The 23,757-nt window shown below is 34.5% G+C and overlaps 1 protein-coding gene across 19 annotated transcripts in view; it reads right to left on the reverse strand.

Moving 5' to 3' along the window:
- Positions 1-23,757, reverse strand: part of LOC149785740 (twitchin-like) — a 469,207-nt gene that overhangs the window by 110,881 nt on the left and 334,569 nt on the right. For 17 of the 19 annotated variants that reach the window (XR_016425447.1, XM_089979624.1, XM_089979627.1 and 14 more), the window contains 11 exons: positions 23,426-23,530; positions 20,029-20,223; positions 19,249-19,551; positions 15,472-15,629; positions 13,793-13,819; positions 9,528-9,651; positions 8,559-8,861; positions 7,888-8,038; positions 6,988-7,139; positions 3,738-3,859; positions 1,711-1,876 (listed from right to left, as the gene is read on the reverse strand). Coding sequence is in view for 18 of the 19 variants with exons in the window: in XM_089979624.1 (XP_089835750.1) it covers positions 1,711-1,876; positions 3,738-3,859; positions 6,988-7,139; positions 7,888-8,038; positions 8,559-8,861; positions 9,528-9,651; positions 13,793-13,819; positions 15,472-15,629; positions 19,249-19,551; positions 20,029-20,223; positions 23,426-23,530 (1,806 nt within the window). In the remaining variant the exon portion in view is untranslated. The remainder of the gene's footprint in view (positions 1-1,710; positions 1,877-3,737; positions 3,860-6,987; positions 7,140-7,887; positions 8,039-8,558; positions 8,862-9,527; positions 9,652-13,792; positions 13,820-15,471; positions 15,630-19,248; positions 19,552-20,028; positions 20,224-23,425; positions 23,531-23,757) is intronic. The other 2 variants (XM_089979633.1, XM_089979629.1) reach the window with 1 other exon arrangement.

The following is a 23,757-nucleotide window of genomic DNA, read 5'->3' on the forward strand; positions in this document are numbered from 1 at the left end:
TCTTAACAAAAAGATTTTGTATGTACACCAATTTGTTTCTTCTAGTGATACAAGACAGTGAATTAACACGATCACTGGTTTAATTTTGAGACTTTTGATAAACCATTAAAGTGGTCATCAGTTAAAGAAAGCTTGAGGAGAACCTGAATCTTTTTTATAATTAGGGCATTAATTTTCAACTGGTAACGTATGTATGTGGACAAGCTTGAGGAGAACCTGAATCTTTTTTATATTTAGGGCATCAATTTTCAACTGGTAACTTATGTATGTGGACAAGCTGTGTCTCAAGAGGGTACGGAAGAAAAGCATATTAAAAATAGTGTTCTCTATACAAGGCTTGCTCATGAAAGCTAAAATGTCATCTGTGCTCCTTGTTACAAAGTTTGCTCATGACAGCCATGGGTAATGATTTGTATTGTGTTCTCTCAATATAAAGCTTGCTCATGATAGCCATGGGTAATGATTCATATTGTGTTCTCTCAATACAAAGCTGGCTCATGATAGCCATGGGTAATGAACTGTATTGTGTTCTCTCAATACAAAGCTGGCTCATGATAGCCATGGGTAATGATTTGTATTGTGTTCTCTCAATGCAAAGCTGGCTCATGATAGCCATGGGTAATGATTCATTTTGTGTTCTCTCAATACAAAGCTGGCTCATGATAGCCATGGTCATGACTTGTGTTGTGCTCCTGTTACAAAGCTTGCCTGTGAGAGCCTTGAACATGACTCATGTTGTGCTCCCTCCTTACAGAGCCTGCTAATGGGAGCCATGAACATGACTTGTGTTGTGCTCTCTCACTACAAATTTTGCTTGTGAGAGCCATGAACATGACTCATTGTGCTCCTTCATTACAAAGTTTGTTCATGGAAACCTTATTACAAAGTTTGTTTCTGGAAACCATATTACAAAGTCTGTTTATGGAAACCTTGTTATAAAGCTTGTTTATGGAAACCTTATTACAAAGTTTGTTTATGGAAACCATGAATATTATTCATGTTGTACTCGCTCATTACAAAGTTTTCTCATGAAAGCCATGAACATGACTTGTATTGTGCACCCTCATTACAAAGATTGTTTACGGAAACCATTAATATGATTCATGTTTTGTTCCCTCATTACAAAGATTGCTTGTGAGAGCCATGATGTGTTATGTTCCATCATTACAAAGCTTGCTTGTGAGAGCCATGAACATGACGTGTTGTGCTTCCTCATTATAAAGCTTGTTTATGGAAGCCATGAACATGACTTCATATTGCACTCCCTCATTACAATGCATTACAATGCTTGTTTATGGGAGTCATCAAAGTGGTTCATGTGCTCCCTCTGCTCATGGGATCATATCAAGTGGCTCCTGGTAAAATTTAGGTTATTTTCTACTAATAGATACGGCTATAAACTGTGTCAAAACAGTCAATATAACATAAAAGCAGGGAATTTAATGATGTGAAACCAGCTTAAAGCTGGTTTAGATTATCCAAAAACTAAAATTATATGTAATAAAATAAGTAATAATAATAAAACCAAAGTTTACATATTTATCACATTAATACTGGCCACCATGCATAGCCTATCATGTACTGAAAAATGGCATTAAACCCCACAACAACAACAACATATTTATCAAGATTCATGACCATTTCTGAAATCAAGGGGATGAATAATGAAGGCTCACTGTATCTTCAGCAAGTCAAGCTTATCATTCTTACCTACAACATTTACGTTAACGGTGGCTGTGTCAAAGCCCTTCTCATTGGTGAGAGTGACAACGTATTTGCCAGCATCCGATTTGTCGGCTGAGCTGTTCAACAGTCTGATCTCATTTGGAGTGGACTCAAACTTCACCGTTTTCCCTTCAAGAACAGGGTATCCTTCCTGAATTGCATAATAATACAAATGAATATTAGCATTACAATGAAGCATCTTTATTTCAAAATATAAAATAAAATAATTTGAACTGGGTGTTGTACAAAAAGTGAACACAACACCCTCAGGTCATGGGGTTTATTTAGCATCAATGATATGAGACAGAAGAAAAAAATCAGAAGAATAAAAACAACACACATCAAAACAGAACAAATACTTAATATATGATACTAAAACAGAACAGAACAAATACTTAAATATGCAATACTACAAATGAGACAAATATGATACACAACCTGCATGCTGGCATTTCAATATATAGCCATATGGCAACATAACTGACATCTTACCAGACACAAAGACCTTAAACGTTCAGATGCTACAATTCTTGTGAACTGTATTCGCCACCACAGGCATAGACAAAATAAACAAGATGTTGTTTGTCCAGAGATGACATGACAAGCACTTAGGGCCTTTATTAGGTGCCTGGCACTCGATGTTATCGCCCCCTTCATATGCCTCGTGCACTGATTGATCACTCACTCATGACAAACACGCATCTGAGTCATAATAAACTGAAACGACTTCTTATCTTTTCCCAATATTCTCTTGCTGCTAAAACCTTGAAAACTCAACCAAAAACTTCAACAAACACATCAATTTTTTAAAACGTTTGATTGTGCTAATTTCTATGGACCTAATTCAATTCCATATCATATTCTTTATATGGTATTAACACAGCATGCCATGCCAAGTTAAATGACAATAATACTGACTTTTACATAACAAGCAAAGATGTTAAACAGAAAATTTAATCAGAGGCATTTCCTATAAATGATTCAAGTTCATCACTTAGGTGATTGTATTTCTTACAATCTACACCTTTTAAAGCTTCTACTTCACTAAGAAAATAAGAATTATGCCTATATCACACTTGAAACTACCAAAACCTTACAGCATGCACAATTTAAGATTCAGTGATGAAACCAAATTCCTTAAAATTCCGTACAATGGTGGAACTTAGTTATGTTATTGCAACATAGCACACCAAGAAATATTTTCTGTTGCAAATATGCTAAACTGACAGAACTGTAACAATTAATGACTGAGAAATATTATGCTTTCTAAAATAAATTTTACTGGAAGTTGAGCAAAGTGAGTTTTATCAGGGTCCTCTCAACAATGTCAATATATTTGAAACAGTAAAATCACTTGTCCTTTAATACATTGCAGTTATTATATTTCTAATGTATCTTGAACATATTCAGGAAGATGGTAAAAAAGAAAAGTTTCACTGTGCAGTTCTACATCACAAGAAGGATCGTTATGTTGAAATCCTACATTAAATGTATTTGACAGTTTATCACTGTTTTTACTGCTGTAACCTCTGGCCTTGAAACATTGTGATGGCAATGTACATTGACACCATCATTGGAATATCTATAGAGGCATTAACACAACTAAAGATTAGATTTGTACTTAGGAAACATGTATGCCTCCACAACAGAAAAAGGTCTCCGTCAATAAAGTTAGGAAACTTTAAATAAAAAGGAGAACTGTTTTAACAGCAAGAAACTCTTATCAGGTCATTTACATATGAATAAAAAATATGCCTACCGACTTTCATTTGTCTCAATCAAGTGGTTTTTGCAAAATCTATTTGGGTTTGTATGGCTGTATGGACAAACAGACAGACAGGAACAAATGCATATGCCTCTGGGGCATAAACAGAGTTTGCTGACTAGGCAAGCAACAGTCATGCAAGCCTGGACAGCAGACTTTAAGAAATACTCCACAATTTTAGCTGTGTATTTTTGTAATATAATAATCTACATATTTAAACCACGGCAGCCAATTATCTCTGACTCACTTTCTTCCATGCTACAGTTGGTACAGGACTGCCAGTGTATGGTATTGCTATCTTGAATGGTTCTCCTTTCTTCACTGTGATATCTCGGCCACCTACAAAGTCTGCTCCAATTTTGGGGGCAACTGAAAGAAGAAGTTGGCTGGTTTTAACAGCATTTTGAGCATATGATTTGCTATATCATGAAAAGGAAATGTCAGCTAATTGTCTTTAACAAGGATAAAACTGAGGTGGTTGACCTGGGTGGGTATCAAACCTGCAACCTTTGGCTAACAAGTCTGATGTTCTACCAACTATACTAGTCCCCCCCATAAATGGATGTCTGGAGTGATACAGTTTGCTGTCTGGAAAATTCCAATTCTATCAATGGACTTTTGTAATGAAGCTAGAATGTGAGTGGTTACATTAAGAAAGCCCCTCCTTCTAAAAATAGATGCACTCCAATGTTGGCTTTTTCAATTTGTTTGGAAAGAAGGTTTTAGTTCACTCATATACCGACTTTACTGCTTGACTGTGTTATCTATGAATAGTTACGATAATGTTTCATTGGCAACAAAGAAATTGAGATGAACAAAATGGCATGAAGACATGTGTGCATTTGCTCATGTACGTGTTACAGGTGTTGATTCAAACAAGTTTACAATTTTTTTTTCAACTGCCATTTTATGAACTTTGATAAAGTTAAAAAATTCTTGTTTAAGGGTAGTTGATTAAGCATTTTTACTAGCTTACAATAACAATACTCTAGTCTAGTTATTCGTATCAGGAAAAATTCATTACAATGTATAGCTTATAGTGCTCTTAAGTCATGTGACCAAAATACTCTGCATATGAATGATAATTTTTGTATGTGTACAAAATGTGTTTATAATACACATACAATTCAGAAAGTTTCTACTTTAAAATAAGATAATGCTTAAAACCAGCATTAAATGCAGATATGCATACTGAGAAACAGACAGCATAATTTCAATAAGAGAATGAAAACACATAATACACTATATATATGTATGTATGTATGTATGTATGTATACACTACTCCCTTGATAACTAGCAACCTGACAACTCGCAAACTCGCTTATAATGTGGGGTCAGGCATGGCTCCCATTTATTTTACCAGAATATACCCCCAAAATTGACCCCTATTTCTTGAACTTGAAGAAAATCGTGATCAAAATTGGTAACTGAAATGTTGAAATATCGCTTGTTTTATGTCCGAAAACGGTAGATAGGACCTGGAAATTTTAACCAACATTTTGAAATTGTCAACTTTTAATAAGAAATCATATAATTAGTTACATTTTCTTTTAAAATGACATTATTATTAGACCGCAATTAAAGATATTCAAGGAAATTTCAATCAATGAAAATGAGACTTACACCTAGTGTAGGCAGTACATTAATATTTAAATTCCAATTAAATAATTTGTATTAAGTAAAATGTGTGTTTTATTTCTATCTTTTAGTTCCTCTAAAGTGTAACCATCATAAATGCATTGTGTATTAAAATATAAAATGTGTCAATCTACTGTAACAGCTATGTCCACAAGTGTTTCTCTGAGAACCTAATTAAGTGCCAACCGTGTTTTGATAACTAACATGCGGAAAGTATTTGTTGCCTTGTTGCACTGAATTAAAAGCTGGCCTCTTTTGTATTATTATATTAATTATGTCTTTTCAATCCAATAAAGGAGGTGGAAAAAAATGATAAGTTAAAAGGCAAGCAAATCCTACATACTAAAAATCAGACAACCCCGGTCATATGTCAGGTGAACTCACTTCAGTTGATCATTCGAATACTATTATAAATGTTACTGTATATGTAACATAATTAAACTACCTTAAATTAACTGACTAATTAATAACTGTGATCAAAGATAGCAAGGCAACCAAGTGAAACTTCATAAAATAAAGAGCTTGGTTTCACAGATATGGACCATTGTGGGCAAGCGAGTTTCAGAGAATTTCTGAACTGGCACTTAGAGATATAATCAAGGATGATAAGAAGTTTCACTATTACTTCCAATGAAATCACTACATCAGTACTGTACCAACTGAACAATACAAAAGTTGAAGTTCGATGTGGACAATTGTCTCACGAAATAAATGTAGCTAGTTTTTAAAAAAAGGAATCTTGTTTGGTGGTGTACCAACAGTTAGTCTAGTTCCCTGCTACTTTAACTCCTGACTTGGCAAAATACTATTAAATACAACTCCTGGAACCAGACTAGTCAACAAAACAAAAAGCAGTAATGTAATACACAGATGTTTTCATGTACATGTAATGGTTGTTGAAGCCAGCAGGAACGATCTTTCACATGTTGGACATTTAGAAGAAAAAAAACTATTTATACAGAATAACAAACAACTTAATTAGCAAATGCAAGTTATTAGCAATTATTATTTAAGTGATTGCAAAGCCAGGAATCAGTTATAAAACAGCCCAGTTCCAACCCAACCCCCCATAGTTTTCTCATGGTTCAAGCAGATTTTTTCCATTTTTGGAGGTCCCTCTGTAGCTTGCGCCCTCGCTTATAGTGCGGTCTATGTTTGTGACCCCGTTGTGCACAAGTTATCGAGGGAGAGGTGTGTGTGTGTGTATATATATATATATATATATCAGTTCTCCCTGTTCTGTCCAAAAGGAGAAGCCACTTCTACGTAAAATTCAAGCCTAGCTTGACCCCTGTAGGTTAACAATAAAATGAATCTGTTAGGCAAAGTTCACATCTGAAGAAATCTATTTGTTTTCTTGGAAATGAGTCATATACAGTTGCTATAAATAGCAAATAAGGAAAATACTCTTGTGTTATTATTATGCAGCAGTCACCTTTTTAAGAATATTCTCAAATCTATATGAGTGGAATTAATGAGATGATAATAAAATTACAACAACAACTTCTTAATGCTTTAATTTAATTTTACTTTTTTAATGTAGCGAAAAAGCATAATCCAAAAGCAGTCCCACTGTAAAAGTAGTTTGCTAAAAAAGCATAATGATTAAGCTAAAAGCATAATGGTTTGAATGTATGCTGCATGGGCAGAAATATGAATGAACAAATAGATGGGCTTTATGGCTGGGCAGAAATATGAATGAACTGATAGGTTTTATGGATGGACAGAAATATAAATGAACAAATAGACAAGCATGCATAAGGCTTAATGGCCTTGGCTATTTTCAAGCCTGGAACATAAAAATGAATTTCAACATCCAAGCAAAGAGAAAAGTATTTGCATATATTCATATATTCACCTGGTGGTGGCAATGCCTTAATGCTGTTGGAAGCAGTGCTGAATTCTCCAACACCAGCAGTGTTAACAGCTGCCACACGGAATTCATACTCCTTACCCGACTGCAGACCCTTTACTGTGAACTCGTTGTCAAGGATATCAGTAAAGTTTGCCCTGGAAAATATGATTTTGTTTTTCTTCAGGTACAGACATTAGGCAAAAAACTATTTAAGAAATTGCTCAAAAAACAAAGAGTCCTTTGAAAGGAGTGATGTTCTACTGGCTGAAAAGAATTACCAGAAATCAAGACAAATGAAAAGACCCTTTCTTCCTTTTAACGGCTGAGTGTTTAAATTTCTCTAATATTCTTAAGATTTTCTCTAATATTAACAATGACAAAATTTTCAAGACGATCATTGTAATGAACATATTATTGGATGTCAAATTTTAAATTTGAGCCAACTGCACATCATAAGAAGTCTTGTGTTGAAAATCTTATGTCAATATAGCCATTTCATGCAGAAGTAGAGAGAACAAGATTTTCAACATGACCACCACTGCAACCTTAAAGGAGGTCAGATCCATACCATTTTCACAAAGGTTTAACTAGACATCGTAAGAAATCTTGTGGTGAAAACCTGATGTCTGTACAACTTTTCAATTAGGATGAATAAGTAGGTACCAAAATAATCCCTGCGGCTTTCATTTATTTAAAAGATCATGCAGTTGTTACTAGTGACAATATTTTTAAAAAATGCCCCTCAATCTTTCAATTATTAAGAGTCAAAATGTTGGCTTAAAAATGGAGAAGTATATCTGAAAAATATTGTAAATACACTTATGGAGGTCTTTACTACTGAGATTAAAGTTATTTTATTATTTGCCAAATTATCAAACAAGAAGTATTTCAAAATGTTCTCACTTTGTCCACTTGTCATCTCCCTTTTCTCTCTTCTCAATCACATATCCCTTAATTGGGTTTCCTCCATCATTCTTGGGTGGGGTCCAGGTCAATGTGATGGAGTCTTCAGTGGTCTCCTTGCATTTAGGTGTACCAGGGGCACCTGGCTTGTCTATAGTTTGAGATAACAATAAATGTAGTTAAAATCTGTATAGTGTTTATATTAATGAGTATAAATGCATTACTTATACATTATCAATAACATAAATTTTATATGTATCACCACAAACAAAACCTGTGATTATTCTTATAGGCGTGTTCCTCTCACTGCATTTCTTGCATTTTTTATCAATGTCAATTCAAACATTCAATTTCAAACTATAAAAAACTTCTTTTATTTCCTGAAAAAAATTGCAAAAAAGGCTTTCATTATGATACTGGTAAATTATAAAAATGATGTCATCACCCAATTTTAGAAAATTAAAAGGAAATAATTGAGATAAAACAAGAAAAGATCAATAAAGGTTTGATATGCTGGATATTTCATCTCCTCTTATGGAGGCTTCAGCAAATAAGAGAGAATTAATGAGTTATTTCTTTTGTGCCATACACAGAAAGGGTCATAAAGTTTTACACGCTGCTAAGTATCAATAATGAAGAAAAATTTCAATAAATTGAAATAAATATAATACCATAGGGAAGTTTGGCCAGTATCGGAGTAACTGTCTCCAGTGGCTCACTGACTCCCTGATCGTTCTCTGCAGACACACGGAACTCATATTTTTCACCAGGCTCAAGATTACGCACTTCACACTCTGGACTTGACAGGAAGCTACTGACTTTTGTCCAGCGATTTGTGCCCTCTTTACGTTTCTCTACAATGTAATTGTTGACCTTTATACCACCATCATCTTTAGGTGGTTTCCATGACAGCGTGAGTGATTCACCTTTGATATTTGAGGCTTCCAATGGTCCTGCAGGTGGCCCTGGTTTGTCTGAAAAACCACGAGTAAAAACTTTAACATAATGAATTAAGACCAGCATCTAACAATAAAAAGTATACTTTTTCACTGAATGAAAAGCTCTTTGATTAGCAAAACGATAGCAGTTGATATGATATATCTGAGCTAGTAAAAAAATATTTAAAAACTTGTCTAAAAACATATGAAAAATCACAGTTAAAAAAAACATTTTCATAGATGTCCAGGCCAATTAAGACAAGTCTAGACTTTTCCATGGCAAGTTATTTTTTTAAGACCAACTGAACTTACAAATTTTTCAATATGCACCCGAAGGAGTGGGCTGTTGAAGATCTGTCACTACTGGAAATACTGGTTCTCAAACCAGATATGTCAATAATGGTAATACTGGTTTTCAAACCTGAAGTGACATTAATGTTAATACTGGTTTTCAAACCAGATCTGTCACAAATGTTAATAGTGGTTTGTGTTTTCAAAGCAGACCTATCACTAATGTTTAGAATACTTATATAAATAGGACTGAAAAACACCATCAGAAAGGCTGGTAAATTTGCCATTACCTACTACAGTATATGGTTTTAATGATTATCTCAGAGAAACCAGTGAATAAGCACTCAAATAAATCAAAACTATCAATCAATCAATCAATCAGAGGTAAAGTTGTAGAAGAAAACTGCATACCCAGGACAATGACATTGACAGAGCCCTCTCCAACACCTGATGGATTTTTAAGAGTTAGTTTATAGGTGCCTGAATCCCCACGCTCGGCCTTCATACATACAAGAACTGCCTTGTCTTGTGGAAGCTGAAAACAAAATAATATATATAGAATCTTACATCACTAGAATGGACTTTATACTGTAATCTCCAATCTCTAAGTATAAGTTTTGCCATGTTTTAGCCATACATTTTTTCAGAGTTCAAGGAAAAGCCATTTTTATCATCTTAAAATATGAGTTTGAGTTTCGTAAGTAATTTCTTAAAATGGTAACTGTGTTACACTGAATGGGAATACCTTTATTAATGATTCAAGAGTTCATGCTAAAATACATGTCACAACATTTAAGCTTATCTTGCAGTGTACTTACCATATTTACTTGCTTATAAGTTGGATCCAACTGGAAACTTCATCGACCCACATCTGCCATCACAAAACGTGCCAGGAATGCAGTTCATCAGGAGTAATAAGAAGAACAAACAACAGGCCCTGATCTGCCAGTGCATTATGCAATGGAAGATCAGGGTTTATGTTGTTTGCTTTTGGATCCGACTTATAAGAGAGCAGATATGGTACCTTTTTTCAAGCTCACAACTTAACAGCCACGATATTTTAAGGATCATTTTTAAAAAATTAAACTAAACTCTGCTGGGAAAACAAGATATTTCAAGTAGTCCCTTGACAGGACTGACTCTATACTGGGTGTCTTCAATTTGTACAAATTCAAGATAAGACCATTTCTTCCTTTTAACTGTCAAGTTTAGAAACCATTTCAGATATTCTTCAGTGTCAAGAAGATCTGCAAATTTGATATTGTGGTACACATATTGGATGTCAGCTTGGTACCATTTTTGTCTAGGGCAAAGTGGGCATCATTAGAAGTCTCTTGATCAAAACCCCATGTTGTAATGATTATCCATTCAGGTTTTGTAGTGACAACAATACCCCATGTTGTAATGATTATCCATTCAGGGCTTGTAGTGACAACAAAACTTTTTGGAAAGTCATCATGGTAGCTATGTTGGATGTACCATTTTTACTTAGGACCAATGTGATATCATAAGGAGTGCATCGGTGTAAACCCCATGCTGACATAGCCATCCATCTGGAGAAGAGTAGAGATAACAAGATTTTCAGGATGGTTGCTATGGCAAATATAGTGGATGTCACTCTCAATAAGCTCAACTGGACAGCATAAGAAGTCTCCCAGTGAAAATCCATTGTCATTATGACAATCTGTTAAAGAAGAGTTGTGATAAAAAGATTTGTAAGATGGCTGCTATAGTGGCCATATTGGATGTCATATTGGCATCATTTTTATTTAGGTCCTGCTATTTAAAATCTGCGTACACAATAAAGGAACATACTATTCTGAACCCATTCAATACAAAAGAAGAAAAAAAGATAAATAAATCTTCTTTTTACAAACGTTCATATGAACCCCACATCAAAAAGACAATAATAATACCGGTAAGCTACACGTATATATGGACATAATAAACAGAAAATTTTCTAAGAACATCACATGCTCCAACCAGTTACACTGTGCATATACAGTACACAAATAGTGAGACAACAAAGTGGAAGGTTTGAGAATTTATACTTTATATCGGTTAAATGAAACAGGTTCAACTTTTCATCCACTGAATTAGATTATAATTGAATGCTTTCATATTTGCACCTTCTCTGATTTCTTTTTGGTTTCTGTTCCTACATTATTGGCCATGTTTGAAATATTTCCTTAATATAAGGGTGCCATATTGTTTAAAACTGCATAAATTTAACCTTCCTGAAAAATATTTGTTCACTTGCCATTAACATTTTAATGTCATTCATTGCATTTGGGATGTTTTCACCATTATGTAGGAAGAGTCTGCATGCAAAATAATTGGCAAATATTCTTGTCAGAAGTCCAAAATAACCTTTCTTTGGTCCCACCGATTGCAGCACTCATTTTTATATGTAGTAATTAGTAGTATGTTAATATGAATAATATACCAAGAAATACAGGGTGTAAAAGGTTCATGGACATGCACATATTATCGTTCTTGGCTTAATCAAATGCAAATATTAGTATCTCACTAAGAACAAATATGCAACGCTCATGTTTCAAGATTAGGAATGGAATGTTGATTAAAATCCATATATTAGGAAATAAAAATGGATGATATAACTTTCAATTGAAAAATGTTTAAGCTCTTGAAGCTTTTGATATGTCATACGTATTCCTCCACAGGATTGAAATTCAAGCTGTTTCTGAGCCTAAATAAAAAGTGTCGTACATTTTCAAATATTTTAACAAATTCAATATATAAAACAATGTTTAGATGATCAGTGTCTTTAACAACATAGCAAAAATTACATTTTCCTCAAGTAATTTATCAGATGAAGATTACATTTATTTCCATCTTCCTCTCTTTATTTTTTTTCTGTCTCGTTAGCAAATTCTAAATTTACTTTTTTTGTCCAGAATATTGGCCTAGGAATTAGAATAAGCTGAAAAGTACAAAAAGCCATCTATGAAGCAGTCAAATAATTAAGAACAGAAATTGATCTTGTGATAATAAATACAAATATTATAAGAATAATATGAAGTTTGCAATAGTTGTTATTGCAACTGATGTCTTTTTGGGTAATGGGTAATTTTAAAATTACCAAAATACATAAATTTTCCACTGTTTAGTTTAGTATGTTAAAACAGTGACACAGCCTCATTATAGATTAAAAAATATGAAAAGAAAATAAGAACAAAAAATAATGGAAAAGAAGTGGGATATAAAATAAATAAACATTCCACCATTATATACACAAGTATAAAATCCCATAAAATGGTACCCTTTGCAGAAATCAAACAACATAAGACCAGTCTAGTCTTTAAACTGGTTCCCAATTTCAGTTAACATGCTACTCTATTTCTGGGATTAGCAGATTAGCATCTTCCAATCCATCAAGACATGATTAAGTTTAAACAGTCTTACCAGATAAATCAAGTAACTGATTCCTGCATTCCAACTCAGTCCAAAAATACCTCAGATTTATCATCTCAGCTGTGGCAATGTTGCTGCAGCCCTAGTATAGCATCCCTGTGACCCTGAGCCCTTAGCTTTTCACTACCCCATTCTTCTGCCAATGTTCTTGTTTTGGGTTTAATGCCTTTTTTCAGTACATGATAGGCTAAACATGGCAGTCTGAATATTTGGTGGAGGAAGAACAAGGGAAAACTCCAGTGAGATTCACTGACCTACAGGAAGCTACTGGCAAGCTTTCTTACATATCCACATTCGCCAAGCCCAAGACTTGAATCCATGCAGACAGGTGAGATGGCAGTTATCTGTAAAGGCAAGCACTTGGACCACTTGGCCATAGACAAAGATTATGCGAAGACATCAGAGCGATGTTGTGGAGGGTATTTAGCAATAGCAACAGGTAAGTATTACATATTTAAAATTAATTTTATCCCCCCACTACATTTTAATGGCAATAATACATAACCTGTCACTATTGCATAGCTGAATTTGTCAGATGGGTTGGTTGATGTGTTAAATACTCATCAAAAACACAGACAAATAGAATGTACCATTTGGGGGAGAAATAAGCTTTATTGTATGTTGTTGTTTCTTTGGGTCAGATGTTGTGCTGCAACTATGGGTCACAGAGAGAAAACGCTTGTGTTCTGTTTCCCTAAAGAGCCAAAGTGAAAGGAGAAGGTAGAAGGTGATCGCCAAAATGCTGCCTTCATGACATCCTCCAAGGAAGAATTATTTTGGCAGATGCATGAGATGGCTCAAACCTCATGGGCTTTTAGTTTCATAAAGGAAATATCTCTATCAACATGGGACTGCAATAGCAAGCTTCAAAAGCATGTTTTTTTAAAAAATGGTGACCAATACTATGCATAATAACAAATTTTGTGCTCGTCATTTCCTTCAAAATTTAAACTGATGAATGTAAACTATGCCAAAGATATAAATTCCAAGGAATTTTTTTTTTAGAACTTACGGAATACAGTAAAGTTAAATTACAAATGAATATAACATGATAAGAATGGTTGGTAATCATGATAACAAAATAGGGAACCAGTTCATAAATTGTATCCCAGTCAGTCTGGTTTTATGTTATGTCGAAATAAAATTCAGACTGGTACAAGGATGTGAAAAAAGGTTCTGTGACTAAGTACTGGGACTCAGATTTCACTTGTGTATATATAAAATTAATGGTTTCTATCTACCTCTACTTGGTGTTTTCTTTCCAATATCTGTGCAAAAATATGAAGGTAAATGATAACTTTGTGTGAATGTAGATTAAAATATTCTGTTGATGCTTTCTAAAATTGCTTATAGAATCTACAATTTTTAATGTCTCCTTTGTATAAGCAAGCTGCTATGCTACACAATATGTCATTATAGGACCCAACATGAGGTGCAAGTGGTCCTAATATCACTCACCTGACTAAAATAACTTAACAATAAGCATGTAGCATTGTAAACACAACCCATCTATATTATCTCCCAAACATTATATCATGTTGAGATTACCTATTTCACTTCTGTGCTCACCTCCAAAACCCAACCCAACTCTTTAAAAACTTCAAATGAACAAAGAAATGGTATATCTTTATTTACCAGTGCATAATTACCATTAAGTTACAAATATACATTTGTATACATAAATGATATTTATTTTTTGGAGTATTTTGTTTTTTTTTAATCAAATCAAATCCCCTTCATACACACAAGCACACATTTCATCCCATTTTTTTTATTGTCTGCATTTTGTAGTGGTTCTGTAGATAATGCAGTCAGCAGTTGTGGACCCCAGATAACACTTTATAAGAAGGGAGTGCCATATTTACTGGGGAAAAAACAGGTTAGTGGAATTAATTAAGACCATTCCAGGTACTTCTTCATTTCTAAAGAAGAAACACATTAGTGAACCAGTCTCAGATTTAAAGCTGCTACTGGTAGTTCAAGCTTGGAACCTGAAGCAGTCTAACACTGAAACCTTGTGAATCAAAACTACAAACTCGGGTACCAATAAGTACCATCCAAAGGCTGTCAGGGACATCTATGTATCAATCTATCTATCAATTATCTATGTATTAGGTAGCTAACAGGCTATAAATATTGCTACACTACTGCAAACAAATTAGAATCAAACGTTTCTGTGGATTTACATTTATTATAATTCCATTTTAGTTAACTTCACCTGGAAGGGATTATAACGTAGGTCATCAGATACAACTTCACACATAAAATGGATTCATGCTGCTTAGAATTACAATTTGTATAAATGTTATAAAGCTAAATACAAAATACTAGAGATTAAGACAAAAATGCTGCCAAAGTTACCAAAAAAAAAAGAAAAAATAAGACAAGATAGGTCTCCTTTAGATCTTTTGTATGTTTACTTTGCTTTTAATTACACTTTTAACCCATCATGTGAGCTTAGTGACATTCCCAAGGAAACACCAAGGCAGTCGAAACAAGCTGGCTGGGGCAGATCTTGAACCTGTGCCATTGGATTATAAGTCCAGCACTCAACCAACTGAGCTATTCTGGCTACTGTTTCTTTAGTGGGTATAAATATACATTCTATACTCATATTTAGAGGGTATAAATATGAATTATATACTTATATAACAAAAAGAAAAGTTTTTTTTAGACAGTTTTACTATTTATGATTGAAGATTAAATCAGGAATGGATGCAACGAATGAAAATGGAACCTGAGCCTATCATTTTGGAAACAACGTTTTATGCTGAATCAAACAGGAATCAACATTTTTGGATTAAATATCAAAACCTGGTAATGCACCATGATCAGGAAATATTTTAAATTGGGATATGGTTCAGTTATCTTAGGCCTGGGATCCTTAGACACAAATCATGCCAAATAAATCGTTACTAACCGTTGTAGTGAGTCTAGGCATAGTGGGCAAATCTCCAGGTTCCTTGCTCCATGTAGCTGTAGGTTTGGGAACAGCTGTGTATGGTACCTCAATACGGAACTCCTGTCCTGCTTTGACAGTGATGTCCTTCACACCCGTCATTTTAAGACGTGGTTTGTCTACAAGTCCAAGCACAGTACAAATGTAGAAGAAAAAAAGTTAAATGGTTAGAAATAATGACAAAAGACATGTTTATTTTAGATTTTCAAAGTCTAAACACATGAATCATAGATATAATCAGATTTCATAAAATAATAAAAATAAATAAATAATGAGTTTTAAAATATGCACAACTAGTAGTGAATAGAATTGTAGTAAAATCATCCCATCTGCAATCTGGCTTCATCAGCAGGCTGGTCACATATTTGGTCCCAATCAGGCCATTCTAATATTGACTGAACCTCTTTAAACTAGCCAATTTTCTGGACATTATGAGGTTCTGAGGATCCCAATATGACTCTTGAAATGTTTAAACAGTGACTATTGAAATATTTTAAGAAGCTTATTGTCAACTTGGTCTTCAATGTGTTTTTGTTTGTTGGATGCCATTTCCAGAAAATGCTGTAAGCACCAACCTGATAATACCGGCATTTTGCATTAAAAAAATATAGGCAGTTTTAAGCACCTGAGGTCCTACTGTAAAAGTTTCTGGTTCAACTCCACTAAACCCAATATGAAACCTGGATCCAGATCGAATATGGATAAGACAGTTTCTGGATATGACTGCAACGACTGTATTTTCATATTTCTATTAATCTTGTGTTTTGGATTTTTAATGTAGCTTTAACAATTTGTCAGTCATATCGCTAAGATATCTGCAGTGTAACAGTTTATAGTGATGTCTAGCACTGGGGCATCATGCCACAGACATGTAGCATGATGTCCTCCCAGTTACATTATCCTGACACCAGGCCGATCAGTCCTAACACTAACCTCTTAATGCTGAGCACCAAGTGAGGCAGCTATTAGAATCATTTTTGTAAGTCTCTGGTATGACTCTGCCAGGGTTTGACCTTGTGACCTCCCATATCCAACATGGAAGTTCTAACCAGAAGGCCACCAGAGCGGTCATTAATAATCTTTAAGTCCGTAATTGAGGGGTCATTTCAGTAAGACTAATGGTCAAATTGCAAGGCTTGGCAGGTCTGCACTTACACTTCTAGTTCACTATAACATGCCCGGACAACTCGCAGACTCACTTATAATGCAGAGGCAGGTGTGGATCCAATTTTTCATAAAAAATAAACTCTAAAATAGGCCTCATTTTGTTGACTGAATCAATGCCTACAGGTGGCAACATTTTAAGAAATAAATACCATACAAATCAGTTGTTGTCAAGTGAAATTCACGTTTTTGCTTTCTTTTAATTCAGTTTCTGTATAATCATCACAAATGTGATTTTCCCTCCTGTATTCAAATCTGAAAATCTTAAATGGACTGTCAAAGTGCTTCCCGTAAATATTTTTGTGAGAACCTAATTAAGTTTCAGACTGTGTTTTGATCTCTGACTTGCTGAAGTACTGGTTGCCTTATTACAATCAATTAAGGTAAACCTTTGTCTTATCATGCTAATCTTTGGTATCAAATAAAGGTATACAGGTAGAAGAAACAAAGTTAAAAGGCATGTAAATCCATCTAGAATAAGAGTTAGCAGTTGTAGTGATGTGTTAAGTCAACTCGTTTCAATTCACTAATTAAACACTGAGAACAATCAGTCATGTATCATAATTAAAGTTTCTAACATTAATCAGTAGTTATCATATTCATGTGCAAATGTGATCAATGATAGCAAAGGAACCAAGTGAATGGCACATTAGGTGCAAAGGATCAAGCCAAATGCATATTAGATGCATAGGAACCAAGCAAAAGACATATTAGGTCCATAGAAACCAGGCAAAAGGCTTATTAGGTGTACAAGAACCAAACAAAAGGCATATCAAGTGTATAGAAACCAAACAAAAGCCATATTAGTTGCACAGGAACCAAACAAACGGCATATTAGATGCATAGGAACCAAGTGAAAGGCATATTAAGTGCATAGGTACCAAGTAAAAGGCATATTAAGTGTATAGGAACCAAGTGAAAGGCATATTAAGTGCATAGGAACCAAGAGAAAAGCATATTAAGTGCATATGAACCAAGCAAAAGGCATATTAGATGCATAGGAACCAAGTGAAAGGAATACTGAATGCGCTGGAACCAAGCAAAAAGCATATTAGGTCCATATGAATGAAACAAAAGGCACATAAGGTGCATGGGAACCAAACCAAAAGGCATACTAGATGCATATGAACCAAGCAAAAGTCATATTAGATGCATATGAACCAAGCAAAAGTCATATTAGGTGCATGGGAACCAAACCAAAGGCAGACTAAGTGCATATGGACCAAACAAAAGGCATATTAGGTGCATGGGAACCAAACCAAAGGCATACTAGATGCATATGAACCAAGCAAAAGTCATATTAGATGCATATGAACCAAGCAAAAGTCATATTAGGTGCATGGGAACCAAACCAAAGGCATACTAGATGCATATGAACCAAGCAAAAGGCATATCAGGTGCATGGGAACCAAACCAAAGGCATACTAGATGCATATGAACCAAGCAAAAGTCATATTAGGTGCATGGGAACCAAACCAAAGGCATACTAGGTGCATATGGACCAAACAAAAGGCATATTAGGTGCATGGGAACCAAACCAAAGGCATACTAGATGCATATGAACCAAGCAAAAGGCATATTAGATGCATATGAACCAAGCAAAAGTCATATTAGGTGCATGGGAACCAAACCAAAGGCATACTAGGTGCATATGGACCAAACAAAAGGCATACTAGGTGCATATGAACTAAGCAAAAGGCATATTAGATCCATATGAATGAAACAAAAGGCATATCAGGTGCATGGGAACCAAACCAAAGGCATACTAGGTGCATATGGACCAAACAAAAGGCATATAATATGCACTATTAACCAAATGAAAAGCATATTAGCTGCATGAAAAGATTAGTTTCACATATAGGCTTGATTATGGAGAAGTGTGTTCTGAAGCTCAAAGTGAACTTAAAATTTCCAAATTGGAACTCGGAGATTTGCTCAAGGATGAGCAGAAATTTTGCAATAACTTACAATAAAATCACAGCATCAGTATTTCACAAAATACCAATAAAAAAAAAATCTGACACTCTTTTCTGAAATAAAGAGTCTTGTTTTATTCTGAATCTACACTGACATTAGAATTGATCCACATTAATATGCAAAAAGCAGTGCCATAATATACATCGTTTTCACTATTACACATTTTTTGTGTGTTGTTAATGTTTCAAACCATCTTTTAGAAATTGGATATATTGAAAATAAAGTTAATTTATATAGAAAAGTGAAGAACTTCACTAGAAAAGGTATTTATTGACAAATATTCCCAACAGGGTTATTAAATGAGTATTCAAACACTTACCCCCTCCCCCCTGTCGATATTCATAATTTCTGAATGTTTCATAGGTCCCTTATGCTGCTTATTTGCCATTATACCAATTTACGGAATGTCACTAATACCTCAATGTACAAGCCACAATTTGGGCTGCTGGAAAAAAGCATATTTTGGCCACTTCTTTCACATATGCAACATCCCTTCATCTCTTGGTCAAAGAATATGGGTGTATCTGGTTAATATTATTGTAATCAGAATATCCTATGACCAGATTATAAAATACATTAAGTTATTTAATATGATACCTGGTTGATCCTCTGCCTTGACAGCATTGGTTGGTTTGCTAGGTTCCCCAGGTCCAAGGGCGTTGACAGCACGAACTCGGAATTGATACTCTTCACCCTCTGTCAGTTTTGCAATGGTACAGTTATTTGCAGTTGCTGGGACTTCAGTACATTCGATCCACTCATCGCTGCCCAGTTTCTTCATTTCCACGACATAGCCTGTGATTTTGCTGCCACCATCGCTAGCAGGTTTCTTCCAGGATAATTCAGCCGAGTTCTTAGTCACTTTGTCAAGATTAAGACCAGATGGAGCTCCAGCAGCAACTAACAGATACAGCAAAATACAGATTTCTTAAGTTATATGGAATATGCTATATTAATGGTTTGAAAGTTTACAAACAAAGAAATTTAAACACTATGATTACATGATTATTTAATGAGTACAGTCTACTTTTTGTGTATTTAATGATTAAAACTAATCACAGGTTTGAAGACCCAACAAACATTGATTCATCTGTGATCTGTGAGACAACACAAAACCCTTCCTCCCCATCAATGGCATTAACAAATCTGAGAACTGATGAAAAAGTTATTTTCAGTGAAATCAACAAATGCCCACAAAAAGTCAATGATTTTACAGCATATTATTCTGATGAGAAGTTAACAAAACAAACACGTTATGCAAAGTTATGCTAAAGTCTTTAATTTTGTAATGATAAAAAGATAAAACCAGAGTTTTTAGTTTCTGTGAATAAATATGACAGTGTTGTTACCTGGAAAAGCCACATGGAAAATACTTACAAATGGGATCTCGGACAGTGTGGGGTTGTGTGGCCTTGGAAAATTCTCCTGGCCCACCATCATTAACGGCACAGACACGGAATTCCATAAGTGAACCCTCTTTAAGGCCCATGACAGGAAGGGTAGTATCTTTGACTGGGAAATTGTTGACTTTTGTCCAGTCTCCATATTTGTCTTTCTTCTCAACAAAGTAACCTAATATTAATGTTGAAAATGGTAAATGAAAGTTTCAATTATGCAGCTATTCTAAACTTAGGCTTTTTTAATTACAAACAGCTGATAGCTTCTGATTATTTTTCAGACAAATGTTCCTTTTATTTCCACTAAGAAAATGGAAATCTCAGGTCTCTAAGACCAGGAACATCTCGAATAGGTAAATGATCAGGAGATTTAGTTAGAGCTGTTCCTCTTTACTCCCTGTATGCATGTGAACTACTAACTGTACTCCTTTATAAGTCGAGTAATCAGTAGAACAAACAATGCAGACCCTAATCTGCAGGCAAAGTATGCTATGGCAGGTCAGGATCTTTGTTGTCTGCAGTTTGACTCGATTTATAAGCGAGTACATATGGTAGTAATTACATTTACATGTGTTGATATCAAATAGAAAAAACATATAAAACACTCTGAGACACATGAAAAGCTAAGGTGTCAATGAAGGGTGGGATGGCTTGAGGAGTGTTCAGTAAATGAGTTGAATGGTTCATTTGATCACTGGATTTTTTAATCTAGGTTTGGTTGTTGTTTTAGGGTTTAACGCCATTTTTTTCAGCACAAGATAGGCTATACATGGCGGCCAGTATTAATGGTCGAGGAAGAACCCAGGAAAACCCCGGAAAGAACCACCAACCCACAAGAAGCTACCGGCAAGCTTTCTCGCATATCAACATTGGCCAAGCCCAAGACTCAAACCCATGCAGACAGAGGTGAGATGGCAGTGATCTGTGACGGAAAGTGCTTTAGACCACTTGGCCACTCGGGGCCCCAATCTAGTTTGGATCTCATTGCACAAAAAATAACTTGACAAGAATTTATTATACCTTTCACCAGAATACGTATTACTGCCTATCCTAGTCAACTGTAGGAAAACAAAAATGCATACCATATATACTCGCTTATAAGTCAAGCCCAACTGCGAGCAACATATTACACAGCAGATCAGGGTCTCTGTTTTTCTTCTACTGATAATCCTAACAAATTGCACAGACCCAGATCTGCTGGCACAATGGCAGATCTGGGTCTACCCCGTTTGCAGCTGAATTCAACTTATATATGAGTATAGGTGGTACTGGTATGCATGTAAAGTGAGTGCTAGATGCACACAAAATAATTTCTCTAGACCAGATATGCAAACCAGTACTTATTTTGTGATTGGCGCTGGCCCACATGAATATCAAAGGAAAAGGTAAACCAAGTCAGTCAGACTAACATGTTATTTCTGTTGAACAATACCCTGCATTTTCAAATTCATTAGATCTGATTTGTACAGTTAGAAATGGCTGACTATACAGGTCACCTTAGTTATAATGCACTAGTTGGGGGTCCATAACTACAAAAGTAATGTTTCAAAGAAGTACATCAGACAGAACCAAATGTATTTTAGTAATGTATAAGACAGGTCATCGTGACCTCTATTGCCTGTGGTGATTAAAAATTTCCAGGATGAATACATCCTTCAAGTTTTTTTTACTGTATGTACAACAACATTAGAGTAACTGAGAAAACTTAAAGCTGATGTCTATAACACTACCACCACTGGAAAAGTAATTAATATATCTCATCTATGCTTCATTAGCAAGATATAAATACAACAAAAGACTTTCTTCCTAATAGAAAAAAATCTGATTTTAATCCATGAAAATCTTTGAAAGTTATTTAGCAGAAACTGAAGAGCAAACAGGGGCTACAACTCCATAAAATGGTGAAAATAAAACTTGATTTAGGTTTTATGTAAAGCCTCAGACCAAATTTGAGTCTTTCAGATGTTAGTGAGCAGAAAGAAATTGGTGGAGCAAAATGTTATGTATATCTATATCAAGTGAATTATTTTCGTAATAGTTTTTGTAAGGGTCATTTTAGTTAATGACATCTTTGATACTAATATCCTTTGATTGTAGTTTGCACTTTAAAGATGAGTCATGTATCAAGTGCGTCGATTCATTCATAAATTACCAAAGCTGAGAAGTATGTACTGTAATTCAAGTAAAGATCATGTGACCAAACTCCAGGACATGACTTCTGTAAGACCAAGATGACATAATTGATGATTAGTTGGCATTAGAAATGCTGTCAGATCTGTTACTGATATACTGATCTTGAGATGCCAAGATCATTCATTGTCTTTAATGCTTTTTCGTATTCTACGAATTAGAATTATTTCGTAGAATTAGGCATTCTTAGTAGTACCACCAATCTTGGAGGTTGTTCAGTTACATTGGGAGGACTTTATTTATTTATAATCAGTACATTATTGACCATCATTTGGAATACCTATGGAACTAATTCAGATCACCCGATAGAACTATTTAGGACTTCAGGATTCCATTCACCATACTGTAAATTATTTTTATATTTTCACTTTTTATTTTAGGGGAATAAATTATATTTTTCAATTATACAAATCTTGTTCGATTTGATCTTTCATGTTACGTTTTTTAAGACCACAGAATCATATCAAAACTGCTAAATCAAACAAGGGCCATAACTCAGACAAGTTTTGCCCCAAAATGATGAAAATCAAGCAGTTTTAATGTAAAGCCTCATATACCAAACTTGATTTTAATTGAGAAATCTGCAAGAGGAACCAAAACAGAAGGGCAAAGTTTAAGAACAGCCATAATACGTACAATTTTGCTAGAAAATGGTGAAAATCAAATCCAACTTTGGACATCTTAAAGTAAATCCTTTAAATTTGATCCTAATCTATGGAGTCCCTTCAATGGTTATTCAGCAGAAATGAAATCTGTGACATTAATTATAACGTGGCATAGGTAACACTATATGCCCCCATAGATACAGCAGGGTCATAAAAGATTTTTTAAGGCATGGGTCATTATGTCTGGACTAAAGTTTATGTACCATATGTCATTAATTGTACTATAAATATCCAAAACTGGGACCAGGAAAAACAAATGCACAGGAAATGTATTGCCTGTTAAGTTTTACACTAAAAAATGGTGAGATTGACCCAAATTTCCCCACAGAAAAAGATATTGCATGTATTCATCTGGTGGAAGACACTTTTTCAGATTTTACCATCAAATTTTAATTGAACTCATCAATACAGACCACACTGGATTATATTCCCACTTCTCACATAATTTCTTACAAAGTACTTTCCATCCAGGGCCCACCCCTGTTTGGAACAGCCCTATAAAAATAGTTATCATGTAACTACCTTTAATTGGATTGCCTCCATCACTGATTGGTTCTTTCCACTTCAGGGTGACAGACATCTTGTCATATTTCTCAATCTCCAGATCTTTAGGAGGTCCTGGCTTATCTGATATAGAAATAAAATATGATTAATAATAAATAAAATATGATTAATAATAAATAAAATATGACTGATATAGAAATAAAATTTGATCTGATATAGAAATAAAATATGATTAATAAAAATAAAATTTGATGTGATATAGAAATAAAATATGATTAATAATAAATAAAATATGATTAATAACAAATAAAATATGATTAATAATAAATAAAATATGACTGATATAGAAA

Source organism: Sinohyriopsis cumingii, chromosome 13 (genome assembly GCF_028554795.1).
Source record: "Sinohyriopsis cumingii isolate HCF-2022 chromosome 13, ASM2855479v2, whole genome shotgun sequence".
Lineage (NCBI taxonomy): Eukaryota > Metazoa > Mollusca > Bivalvia > Unionida > Unionidae > Sinohyriopsis > Sinohyriopsis cumingii.